At 33.4% G+C, this 13,954-nt stretch overlaps 2 protein-coding genes across 2 annotated transcripts; one reads left to right on the top strand and one right to left on the bottom strand.

Annotated features, from left to right (window-relative positions):
• Positions 1-411: 411 nt before the first annotated feature.
• Positions 412-5,297, bottom strand: LOC149728718 (putative methyltransferase-like protein 24). Its single transcript, XM_089888300.1, has 7 exons — positions 5,107-5,297; positions 4,788-4,814; positions 3,301-3,371; positions 2,737-2,941; positions 2,411-2,524; positions 1,824-1,918; positions 412-1,239 (listed from the first exon to the last, which is right to left on the bottom strand). Exons 1-7 carry the CDS (start codon positions 5,231-5,233, stop codon positions 916-918), a joined length of 963 nt encoding a protein of 320 aa, XP_089744426.1. The 5' UTR covers positions 5,234-5,297; the 3' UTR covers positions 412-915.
• Positions 5,298-9,874: 4,577 nt separating this feature from the next.
• Positions 9,875-13,612, top strand: LOC149728717 (uncharacterized). The gene is made up of 3 exons (XM_089888316.1): positions 9,875-10,248; positions 10,736-10,874; positions 12,210-13,612. The coding sequence occupies exons 1-2, from the start codon at positions 9,914-9,916 to the stop codon at positions 10,860-10,862; spliced, it is 462 nt and encodes a 153-aa protein (XP_089744442.1). The 5' UTR covers positions 9,875-9,913; the 3' UTR covers positions 10,863-10,874; positions 12,210-13,612.
• Positions 13,613-13,954: the final 342 nt, after the last annotated feature.

Raw genomic sequence — 13,954 nt, 5'->3', positions numbered from 1 at the left:
GTATGCTGATGTATTTAGTCAATAACCGCTCTAAATTTTATAAAGAAGTAACCTTTCTGTTAAGTTAACTGTTGTAAGATTTATATGTTGTGTTCATTTATTAAAAACTAAACACTTACGTTTCTATTAGAAGTTTAACTTGATAATAATTAAACATAAATGGCTCGTTTGTCTGCTAGGTGTAGCGACCTCGCTTATTTTCTTTTAATTAAATGTAAACATGTTTTTAATGGAACCTGAGGTGTATGAACACCTGTGTCATAACGACTGTCGTTTTTCGGCCCCGCGAGAACAAAGCAAGTTACATTCATTCATTCACATATGCTGGCGTATAGTTTTGGTAAGACCTAGCCTATACCACTACATATGTAAACGTTTATTGCAAATATTTATTTAGAAAATAATTTCAAATTTCTATATAAAGAAAAGTTTATTGTGAAGATGCACGTGTATTTTGTATTACATAAAACACACATACGGGTGAAATGCACAGTTATTACAAAATATTTTGTATAAGGACATGGAAAATTTATAAAACGTTTTTAGAGACACTTTGTCTAGAATTCAAATTGGGCGAGACCAAAAAACACTGATTGTTTGAAATGATTTTCTTAAATTTCACCACCGCAAATGCAACGTGCAAAAACAAGGCTAAATTAGTAATTTTATGTATAGTAGTGTGGGGAAGATGAGACACTTTTTTTTCTTGTCCTATTTGGTGTAAACAAAAAAAATTCAAAGAATTATAAAACTGAGTCCTCACGACTCCCATAGACTGTTGTTAACTGTTTAAAACACGATTAGAATGGGATATTATGTCCCAAGGGTTTCCCATCTTCCCCCACCCCACTATATATGTATATATATATTTGTTTTAGGTTTCCTTATACTGAGTACATTACATTATTGAGCAATTTAAGACACTGGGCACGAGTTCGCGACTTTAACGTTAACTTGTGAAATCTCATATAGAGCCGCCCTATGACTATAAATCAAATATGGTCTCACGCCGTTCTCTGCTGTTAAACTTGGGTTATGATGTATGTTCTGTAAGTATCTCACGTTATCCGTCATGTTGAACGTTTTATAACCCAGGTTGCTCAAGTGCGACATCTGACGGTAGACTCTGCGACATCTATTCAACCACTTGGGTTCAGCAATGGGACCGGGGATGTGAATTTCCAATACGAATTGGCGCACGCACTGGTGTAAGTCTGTATCCAGCATTTCTTGCATGAGCTGCGGAAAATATTAAGGTGTGTAAAAATTGAATTTTGTGAATCTGGCTTTGATCTAGACGATTCTTGTATCGAAGTAACGTCAAGTGATACGTGACAAGACTAGAACGAATAATATAGTGGAGTGGGGGAGGACGGGACACCTTTTCTATTTTCTCATCCCATTTGGCAGTAAACAAGAAAAATTCAAAGAATTATAAAACCTTATCCTCACGACTCCCATAGACCGTTGTTAATTGTTTAAACCATAATCAGGATATTTGGTTATTATGTGCTAAAGGTGTTCCGTCTTCCCCCACCCTACTATTTCGAAATATAGTATCTTAATGTTGTCTCCGCGGACGCCAGACGAAGCGTTAAAAACAATAAAATGTAAGGAAAAAAAAGCAAGGCAAAAAAATATATAGACGAAAAAAACAACACAAAAAAAACAATAAAATGTACCCCACTATAAGTAATAGGCCAACTCTGGCCTATACGTCTCACGCCAACTAGCAGGTAATACGACCTCTTTATATGAAATAGATTACCAATGCACTTTTACTACTATATTACAATTAAACAGTGTCATCTTAAATATCTCACCATGTCTTCGAACCCGCCACCCATAGGAGCGTCCGTATCTACCTTTAAAATATCGATGATTCTACCAGAGTGGCCTAACTCTTTCAGGAGGGTTTCTGTGGTAAGTGGGCATATATTGTAGATTGGGGATTGACCAGGTTTTTTAATATTTAATAGGGTGGGACACACTTTTATTGTATTTTCTTGTCCTATTTGGAATAAACAAATAATTTTCGAAGAATTATAAAATCGTATCCTTACGACTCTTTCAGACCGTTGTTATTGTTTAAAACACAATCAGGATATTTGTATATTATGTGCTAAATGGTGTCCCGTCTTCTCTCACCCTTCTATAGGCTGGGATATATTTACAGATATATAACCGTATCTTCACGAATCTATAAGAGTGCTGTTAATTGTTAAAAACACGATTAGCAATACATAAAAATATCAAAAAAAGTTCAACCTTTAAAAGTTACATATGGGGTAACTTGTCAGTGGGCTCGAGATGCATGAAACAAAATGACTTTTTTAAATTTACTTACGTTTGCCTCACCATGTGAGAAAAACTAAGTTACATCTATTCGTATTTTACCAAACATACTTACTAAGCGAACGCATTTTCCATCCGTTTTCATCTTTTTCAATATCCCACTGCGAGATTCCGATTTTATGGAAAGTCACTCCGGATGGAAAAACTTTACCGTCTTCCCAATTCATGCCTGTCAATCAAATTTGTAATTAAAATTGCTTTATCCTCGCGTGGCCGTAAAACGACAGTCCTTAAACACGCGTGTTCTGTTTCCATACTCGCGCCAGTTTACGAGTACGAGTTACCAAGTATGTTATACATTGTGATTTGTAAGTGATTATTTTTTTTTGGATTTTATCAAATTTGCCGTACAGTTTCATTCATTTATTCAATAATACTTACTTGGGTCAAATGAATGCACTTCGCAACCCATTTTTGCCAAGGCGTCGTCAAAGCTTAAATCGTCTCCAACACCAAACGAATAGACAAGACATTTGTAGTTGGGGTCAGTGGTTAACGGCCAATGCTTGCTTTCCAAACAAATTTCATACGAACCGTCTCCAACGCCATTGTCGCCTCCAATGCGTTTTGGGTTCTCGCATTTATACTGCAGATAAAATGGAAAAAATACATCATCTATTTTAAATGCATAATAATAACATAAAACCCGATGGTAAAACGACTGTCGTTTTACTGTTGATTCCTTTCTCTTCCTTTCTTAAATAGTATGAACTTCGCTATCGTTTTCGAAGATATAAATAAAATCTATAGTAGGGTGGGGGAATACGGGACACCTTTAGTACATGTGATAATACGGCTTCATAATTCTTTTAAATGTTTCTTCGTTTACTACCAAAAGGGACAAGAAAATAAAATGAAAAAGTGTCCCATCTTCCCCCCACCCTACTATATGTTCTTTGCTATCGTTTTCGAAGAGATAAATGAAAATTGTTATGGGTTACAGACCTGCATCGTATGTGCGAATTCCCATAAACGATCAGATTCTTCAAGTGGGGACGCAAGACCGGGTATTCCGTCTGTTATATAATGAATATCAATGAAATAAAGTGCTCAAGGTATATACAATAAATTTAGTCCTGTATTTGTGCATCACTGTTTATTTTATTCTCTTTAATTGTCTCATTTGGTAGTAATCAAAAAATGTTCACAAATTAAAACTGTATCCCCACGACTCTAAAACGGCATTGTTAAATGTGAAAAACGTGATGGTATGGGATATTATCTGTTAACGGTATCTATCTTAGTATAGTTCTGTTTTAATTATAAGCGTATATATGTAGGCCTATATAGAGAATACTCTATAGCCTTTAACGCTATATTGTTAAGCTAAACCAGCCGTTTCCGTCACAGTTTACATAGATATTTGAACTTTACCGCAGTACAGTTTAAACATATATGTTCTATTAACCCATCGTTGTTGCGTAAAAAGACAATTGAACGGCAATTTGTGTTCAAAATAACACAGTAGGTATAGAAAAAATGTTTTTTGGTAAATTACAGAAAAACTTTGGTCTAAAGACAAACTTAAAAGTTGAAAATGGTAAAAAATGTGTTATTTAATTGTTTTCTGTATTAAAAAAAGTCAATAAATGGGATTAGAAGCTGTTGATTTGTGACATTTTAGTCATTCAATGAGGGTAAGTTTAAATTTTTTAAAAAATGTTTGGTGAGGTAAACAGAAGCTGTTTTACGCCTTTTCACAAAAGGAAACACATAAACAAAACCTAACAAGCTCGTTTAAACGCATTGTCTAAGTCAGCGCTTTTGGTCGATTTTGGACACACAAGGACTACTTGGTGTTTATACTGACTTGGTACCCAGAGTCGTATAACACAGAGTAGTCCAACTGCCGTCTCAGTTTACATAGGGTACAGTTACCCAGAGCCATAGAAATACCGAGTAGTCCAACCCATTGTTACGTAAAAGACAAATTGAATGGCAAGTGGGTTTAAAATAACACAGTAGGTATAGGAAAATGCATGTTTTTCGGTAAATTACAGAAGACCTTGGGCTTAAAAACAAATTTGAAGGTTAAAAAGTGTTAAAAACCTGTGTTGTTTGTTTTCTGTATCAAAAAAAGTTAAAAAATAGAACTAGAAGCGAATGATTTGTGACATTTTAGTCATTTAATAAGGGCAAATTTATATATATTTTCCAAAAAATGTTTGGTAAGGTAAATAGAAGCTGTTTTACGCCTTCCCACAAAAGGAAAACACAAACAAAACCTAACAAGCTCGTTTAAACGCATTGCCAAAGTCACCCAAGACTAATTTGTGTTTATACGGCTCTGGGTACAGTTACCCAAAGTTAGTATAGTTAGTAAGGTCTATACTAACTTTGCAGTTACCTAACCATATACACTTTACTATATTGCAATAATAGCTATTGTTACATCACTGTCTTAATTCGAATACGCAAATGTATACACTTACCTTGATACTTTTCGTGAAACAACGCATCTGAAAAAAGTAAAACGGTTTTAGTTGCAGAAAAGAGCGCTTAAAATAGGTGTTATAGCTGTATACAAGTTTTAAGAAAACTTCATAAAAATAAAAACAATAATTTGAGAATAACGTCATACTATATTAATGTCATTATACAGTACAACATTTTATATTTTGGTCTCTAGCTGCCATGCTATGCTTGCAAAATGCAATTATGTGAGACCTGGTCAAAAGGTCAAAAGTTTGAATAAAGTCCAGCAGTAAAAGAGTTAAACAAAAAAACAATAAAATTCTAAATTTAAATTACGTTTTGTTTGGATGAGAAACATTAGAGTGGCTTCTAAATTAAAGCAAATGAAGACAGCCATAACGAGCAACGCGACTACACCTTTCAGCAATACACTTCGTTGGTTTCGCAACATCCTGAGTAGCATTCACAATTTTTGGTTATCAAATTTAACTACACCTAAGAACTAAAACATAATTTCAAATGCCAATTCCTTCACGTATTATAAATATCTTGCGTTTAAGTAGTTTCAGGCTAAATGGATGCCCGCGTACCAGCCAGCACTATTATTATACCGGACGCTGCTGTTAAGACACATTTCCCTTTAGCTGGCTTAGTGAACACGCACTGCTGGTTTGAACCAAAGTTAGTTTAAACTATACCAACAGTCTTTATCATTTCAAACCAGTCAATCAGAGCTCGTATTCAAACAACAGTTTTTTGTATGCTTCTTGTAGGCTACTCGTATGCTATATATATATATGTACAAAACGCACTGTGGCCGAGCATATGTCACAAAATCTGTATACACAGTCTGCCTTTCCTAACCAGAAGTTTTAAATTACCTAACAGTAAGATACAAGACCCTGTAGCATCGTGCTAGTACAGTAACACTTTTTGACAGTTTATGCTTAGTACTTTGCATCACGTCGGTCGTTTTCATGCTAACATAGGAAATAAACAAAAACGAGCTGTAAATTACTACTTTTCGTGAAAAACGTGTAATTTTAAAAACCGCTAAACACAAGACTAAATAGGTCGCTACCTTTTGCTTTGTAGTGTTAGGAGTAATGAACTTGGATTTTCACCAAACTAAACGCACAAAACAATTTTAACTGAAAACCGTACTAAACAATTTCAGAACGAAATCCAATATCAACGCAAATTTCAAGCAAAATAACTTTATCCACGAATCACAGAAAATACAATCGAACAAAGCTAAGATATCGATTTGATTAAAAGCCAGCCAGCGAACAAATCGATATTAACCGTAGTCATAACCTATATCATGCCTTTCTATAGCCCGAGGAGAATTTAATGAATAGTTAAAATTGTTGAAGTCGAGCAGGCGGGCGATTTTGAATTCTGTAATCCACGTGTTCCGCAGCTGTAAATTATTGGCGCTGAATCATCAAAACTGTCGCCAATGTGAAAACACCATAAATGATGATACAATTACGTGTCACGGCGAAACATTAAATGCTGGCGGGTGCCGGGACACCATTAGCACAGCAGAATATATTTGAGTGGGAAAAGATGGGACACCTTTTTATTCTGGATTGTCTCGCTCCATTTGGTAGAAAACAAAGAATATTCAAAAAATCATAAACTTTATCCCTATAAGACTCCCATGGAATGTTGTTAGTTGTTTAAAACACAATCATGCTGTTTTGATATATGTGCTAAAGGTGTCTCATCTACCCCACCCTACTATATCAAACTATCCTGATCGTATTTTACACAATTAGCAACGGTCTATATACTCTATAGGAGTCGTGAGGATACGGTTTCACAATTCTTTGAATGATTTTTGTTTACTACCAAATGGGACGAGAAAATAGAATAAAAAGGTGTCTTATGTTCCCCACCCTACTGTATATGCCTTCTGGTATATTTTCTTCGAGTAGCTGTAGTCTTATCTCTTATTGTTTACTCTTTAATAGGTCTGACCACTGTAGCCTACATGCATTGCTAGTAAAATCAGTATAGTTCCAAAACTACAACATAAGCCGCGTCCACTCATAAATTATTACCGAGTAGTCAAATATATGCTGCAAACAATAGCTATTTGTGTTGGCTACTAAGCTTTAATAAACTATTACCAATTAGCCGAACGTGTGCTACACACTACTGTTTGCTTTGGCCACTGAGCTATCCAAAGGTAGCTAAAGTACCTTAACTGTTTGCAGTCAGTTTGAAAAAGTCCTAAACATTCAAATCTCACGACGAAACGCTCTTGAAGTTAAGTAGTTCTATATGAGAGCACAGTACCAACCAATGCGCTATACATACTGTGCCCGTAACACTAAGTATGACCAGTTTAGGCATTAGAAATAATATAAAAGTATGATAACCAAAGGTGTCGCAGCGTTTGAAGATGGTTTGTTTATAACTTATAGAAACTATTTGTTTATACCTCGCTATATATACATACATTGCAACTGTCAATTAATGTTGTAAGCTGTAAGCCTGCATTTAAACGTCTACACTCTACAACATAATAGACCAACAGTACATAATATAAGGAAACAACCAAATTTTAACAGTATATACAGTCCACTATTCAGTACATGCAATGTTTGTACACCATAATACTATCAGATTAAATAGCCCCAGGCGGGTCTGAAATTCACCATGCGTGCCTGCAAAAGTGCTTTGCAAAAGTACAATTTTCTGTATTTTACTATACTACTAGTAAGTCTACTCTACGTATAAATTAAGCCAATCTAAGGGAAATTACTTCTTTCCTAAGCCCCACGAAATACCCTATGTGCAATGAGCCTGATCAGCAGGTATGAACAAAATCCTATAGGTAGCATTGGCACAATCCGCTTGGTACGAGACCGCTTACGCGGTCTGTGTTGCACAATAGTATACTGGAGTGGCTTTAGTATACTATGGTCTTACACGCAAAGCAAGAATAAATTATTAGTTTCTTAACACAAATGTTTATTGTTAGGCCATGGGCTATGCATAATTAATAACAAAGTTGCGTATTTTATATTTGACTTTGGGCTACAATGAAATTATGTAACGCTCTATAGCAAATTTGTTTCGCATTAATCAAAAGTACGTAGGCGGTTCTGTGAGTACGAATGGTTGAATATACCTTGTTTATCCTCGTGTGGTGGGGCAATAATAGTCGTAACACAGATGGTACACCTCTACACGTTTACTGAGCTACCACGTATGATAACTTTGCGGGTTATCAATATTTTTTTCATTTTTTGTATCGTAGGAATGAAAATTAGACACCTCATACGCACACAGGGTTGAAGAAATTGCCGTTAAATGTTTCGCGGAAGGATACACACACCGGCCACAATGGTAGCAACATCGAGCCTCGCATCCAAGAATTCTTGAGCTGGAACTAGAGGCGCGAACCACGTTGCTAATTCGATAATGTTGAATGAATGAATGAATGAATGAATGAATGAATGAATGAATGAATGAATGAATGTAACTTACTTTATCCACGTGTGGCCGGAAAATGACAGTCGTTATCACACGGGTTTAACGCTTACGAATTACCATGTATGTTACCTTGTGGATGATTATTATTATTATTTTTTTTTATGTATGACTGATAATTTAGACAACCCATTAGTGACCACTGGGTTGGAGCAATTGCCGTTAAGTGTCTTGCCCAAGGACATATACGCCCACAATGGTAGCAGCGTCGAGCGTCGAGCCTTGAACCCATTCCCTCTGGGTTACAGGTCCGCGCGATAACCACTATACCACGGCGCCAATGTTTACAAAATCCATTATGAAATTAATTAACCGCTTTAAAGGCATTAATTAGATATTGCTTTAACTTAAAGTTTAAGGTGGCTTATTTCTAAAACTACTGGAATGTAACTCTATTTTTCTCCCCAAATAAAAACTAAACTAATTCTTAGCTCGTATCCGTTTTAGTATTCTCACGTGACAGTGATTCCCCGTTTTGAGAATTTGTCGTTCAAGTGACATCATTTTTCACGTCATTCATCGTGATGTGGAATGTCGTATAATGTATATATGACTACAAACATTAATTGCATGTATTTTATTCAATTCAAATCACGCTCAGATATTGGTATCACAGAAATTACATAAATTATTATAAGGGGATTTTTATTACTAGTTTTGATGATTTTTCAAACAGTATACATTATACTGTAAGTATGTAACAATAACAACATGTGCCTAAGTCTTAAGACATAGGTCGCAATAAGTCAGTGCCTCTTTGTCTGATTGTCGCTAAACCACGTAAAATAAACAGACAGCTATTTAAAATAGTTGTGGTTCTGGTACAAACTAATTTATTTTAATTATTTATATTTTTAAGTTGCAATTGTGGAAGCATTTTTTGTGGTATATAAATATTCTAAATGAATATAGTACAGTTTAGCCAGAAGAAAAAAATGTTTTTTAAGTGTTTACATAATACATGGTAGTATTGCATTCTTTGTTTTGAATGGTAATACTGCCGCTGGTGACCAGTGAAAATTTTGGTCTCAAAATGTTCCTTACGTCTCCCTGATACTCGCTGTATAATTTTTTTTAAAAAGAACTTGGGCAATCGTGTCGAAAATTAACTTTGAGAATGCACGAAAACATGCTGCGTCACAGTAATTCGCCTGACTTGCGTAAGGTTAACGATATATATTACGTCACAATAGCGAATGTTACGTCACAGTAGTGACATATTACGAACGTTACAGCACGTTATAATCTTGTTTTTCGCACTGTTTTCTGCTAGGGAAAACCCCAAACCCTAACCCCTACTTTTAACCCGCATTTTCAAAGTTAATTTTCGACACGAACGCCCGAGTTTTAAAAAAAAAAAATTATACAGCGGGTATCAGGAAGACGTAAGGAACATTTTGAGACCAAAATTTTCACTGGTCACCAGCGGCAGTATTACCGTTTTGAATATCTTCCGCAAAATATTTCAGAAACATTAATATTATATATATCTGTAATTGTAATAAGTCTTGTGAATCTGGCCCTGATCTAGTGCTCCTGAATGATTCTTCAATGTATAAATATGCTTTATAAAAACATATTACTTAACGATTAACGCTATATTTTTTAAAAATGCAGGTATATATTAATCGTTAAAATGGTGACTATAAAAGTGAGCTTCCTTTATTTAATAACCATTGTCTTTGCTTCTCTATACTTCTGCACTGCTGCAGACGAAACAAAAGAACAACCAGAACAACCAGAACAGCCAGCAGTTGAAAACACAATCACTGAAGTAAAACCAGAAGAGAACGAACCAAAAAACGCGACAAAAGTTGAAAATGTTATTCCCAGCGTCCATAACCACACCTTAGACAAAGTTCCAGGTTTTTTTAACATGGAGAATAATTATCCGATGCTAAAACGAGGATTTTATGTCATGTTGGTGGCAATGTCACTAATGATGGTGTATATGGTGGTGAAATATTACAGGTGAGACTAGCTTGTTTGCTTTTTCTGCTATCTTGTTTATTTGGTATTTTTTTCCTTTTTTTGTGATAACTTGATTTTTCTGGTACCTTGTTTTTTATGATAGTTTTTTTTTGCATTTTTGTAATATTTCTTTTTTTTAAATAATTTTTTGCCTTTTTGTGAAATTTTGTTGTACGTCAGGGAAGGATTCTGTATTGGTACCAGTAGTGTTTTAATAGACGCAATTTGTTAGTTCAAAAGTACAGTATAAATGTCATTTGTTTATTTTTTCATTCTGTTAGTAAACAAAGAACATTTAAAGAATTAAAAACTATTCCTATAACTCTCATAGACTGCTGTAAATTGTTTAAAACCTAATCAGGATATTTGGATATTATGTTCTAAAGGTGTTCCGTCTTTCCCCACGTACTATATAACCTAAGACAACTATTTGTCAAATATTATCGCTAAATAATTTGATTCATGCTAATTTTTGTAATTTTTTTAGAACCAAAAAACGCAAAACTAAACGCTATGGACTCCTTGGTTCAAAAAACGAAAATATTGAGTTAAATGCTCTTCAAAGTGATTCTGAAGACGACTATACGGTGTTTGAGGCAAAAACCTTTCATTGAAATGATGTTCATGTGAGTTAAAAATTTATATTTTTATAGGCCTATGTATTTTTATTATTTTTTTATTGATCCTTTTTTATTGTGACGTGACATGAGATATAAATTTGATTTAATATTGCGGTGTAGGAGTTTCACTTATTTATTCTCACGCATTGCCGACTAAATGTTACAACATAGGTTGTCCTATTTTCATAGACCTTATGGAGTTGCCATATGTACATATATACAATTTTGCGAGTGAATTTTATGTGGGGCTGTAAATTGAAAATTGACAATAACCTATAAATTATTAACAACTGAAGCAATTAACATTAAAAACCTGTATCTTTTAATTCAAAATCAAGAGCTCTAACTACTGTGTCATGGCACTGAACTAAATAAAATATTTGTAGTTTAGTTTTGCTTTAAAAAAAAACACTAAAAAAAACTAAAATGACAATTGTATATAAGTGCTGCTTTCGCATTAAATGCAGTATGCGTTGAAATATTCAAAAACAAGTAAATTTGTATTTATCATATTCATATAAAGTCGCATGTAATTCTAGGGCAGTAGGATATGTAATTTGTACCAAACTACATAGCATTGTTATGGACATTGCTTAAGATTTTTTCCTGAATAAGTTAAAACGTCTTCAGTAGAGTGATGTTGTCTTTCCCTTTGTTATGTCATATTATGCATTATGAGCTATGAGGTATAACACAATAAGAAATATGAGTCACAAGTTGTTGATTGCCCTGCTCTGAGCATTACGTAATAGTGGTGATATAATTATCAGTAATTATCACTGTATGGTGTAATAGGAAGGGTGTAGTGCAATGACGTGTACACAAGATGTATCTTACATTGCATTAACCTGTCTTGGTCTATTTAATTGTATTATAAGTGGTCATTATGGTTTAATACAACAGTGACATTTTTAAAAGGAATTTTTATTTTTCAGTTTTTGTGAATGGCTTTGTTTTTTTTTGTCAGTCACATTGTGCAGAATATTAGAACAGCATTGAAATTTTACTTGGAAAATATATGAAACAATAAGTGAACTTCTAAATTTCTTAATATAACATTGTAAGGCTTTTAAAAAATAATCACTTCATGTTTAAAACATTAAAAACTACTTTAAGTTTAAAACACCTAAAAAATGTTTTAATTTATAAATATAGTAGGGGGGCGGGGAGAGATTGGGATTATTTTACAACACCCGTCTGTTATTTATTGTTAAAACACTATCAAAATAATTGGATATTATTTACTAAAGTGCCATCGTCCCCCCACCATGCTATATTAAAAACCAGGCTCATTTTTTTTTAAATTCTATTTTAAAGCAGTTTTTATAATTTTTTTTACAGTTTTATGGGTGTACAAAGAAGCAGAAAGTGAGGAAAATCACACTGATAACACACAACATTGTTTTCGTCATTGGAGAAAAACATTTTACTGCAGTCATAAATTGTCTCATTTTATCTATGCCAGAGTCTAGGCTTAGTTTTGGTCTTTTTGTTGTCGTATTTTGTGTAATTTTTAATACAATTTCTTCCTATTATGTAACTTGGGCAATTTAGAACAATATGTATATATATATATATACACTATGCTAAAACCTGTATGGCAAATTGTGGGGTAAAAGATTGAAAAGTACATTTTTGTTTTATTTAATATGAACCAGTGGCGAAAAAGCTTAACCTCAGCTGGGCAAAAGCAGTTCATATCACTTTTTTCATGCTTTAATAATTCATAATTTGTTAACTGATAACATTTTTTGAAAAAAACTTTTTTTATCAGTGTGGCCTATTTTGCCCTGTGGATGTAAAACACTGCTGGTAAAAAGTTTTACAAATGTATTTTTTGTTTATCAAGTATGGTATTCATTGATGTATTCATCATGCATGGCATATGTTTTTAAACCTACATGCATGTTTTAACACACAAGGTTAGTTAACAGTTTGCAATAGTTGTCTCGTAATTTAACCGCACTGTGTAGATGTAATTGTGGAAACTTTTTTACAACAAAAGTTCCCTATTGTGCACCAGTTATTATATTGATTATAAACTTATGTATAATGGATGTTACTGTTTATTTTAATGTGTTTATCATTTTTTTATGGTCAAGTATAGCTTAGCATATACCAATATTGAAACAGTAAGCTTGGTTAAAATTAAAATGTAAAACTCTGTAGAATGAATTTGGTTTTCTTAGATTTACCCAATTTTCTGTTTTTTTTTTATGTTGATTTACCCATTTTTCACAAAAATTAATATAACAGGTATAAGCTTAAAATACAAAAAAACTTTAGACTGTCTAATAAAGGTTGCTTTTTTTATTTCATACTGACGGACTGAACAACTAAAACATTGTTCCGGTATCTCATTAAACACTTCAGAAATAGGCGCCAAACATTTTAAAATGCAGGGGAGGCAGGGATAGTAAGACGCACATTCCTATGCTAAAAATCAAACTTATTGGTTGAAGTGTTTAATGATCATAAAATACATAAAATTCCAGGGTATGCCTGTCTACCCTGCCACCCCAGATTTGACGCCTATTACATTAAATTTCCCTGAAGAAAATTTCAGTTGTCACAGTTTAATCTAAATTCTATTTTTTGTTAAACTCTTATTTCAAGTTCTGGTCAAAATCCTTCCCTTCTGTATATTAATCTGTTGTTTGTTTTAGAAATAAAGTGATAATTATGTTGTTTATTCCTACCCACCCATATATTGTGCAGATGTTTAAATAAATGTTTCATTTAAATCGATGTTGTGTTTCTTACATAGGGTTGAGCTCTTTAAAAGGTGTTTATTAATACATATATATATTTTTTTCATATGTATATATAAATGTTCCTGTTTTCCCATTGATAGCTGAAAAATATTACAATTATGTATATGACAGAGAGTGTTAATTTATTTAATCTTACAAAAATAATACTTTTATCAAATTATTTTATATACTTATGTGCAATTTTATTATTAAAACTAAACCTTTTTTTATTAAAAGGTTTAGTTTTAATAAAAATAATAGCTTTAAACTGGGTATCCTATGCCTGGTTACTAGGCAAGCGTTGTAACTATTATGATGTTGTATATTTTGACT

This window comes from Ciona robusta, chromosome 11, assembly GCF_009617815.1.
Source record: "Ciona robusta chromosome 11, ASM961781v2".
Taxonomy (NCBI): Eukaryota; Metazoa; Chordata; class Ascidiacea; order Phlebobranchia; family Cionidae; genus Ciona; species Ciona robusta.
This window is presented reverse-complemented; position numbering and strand designations above follow the sequence as displayed.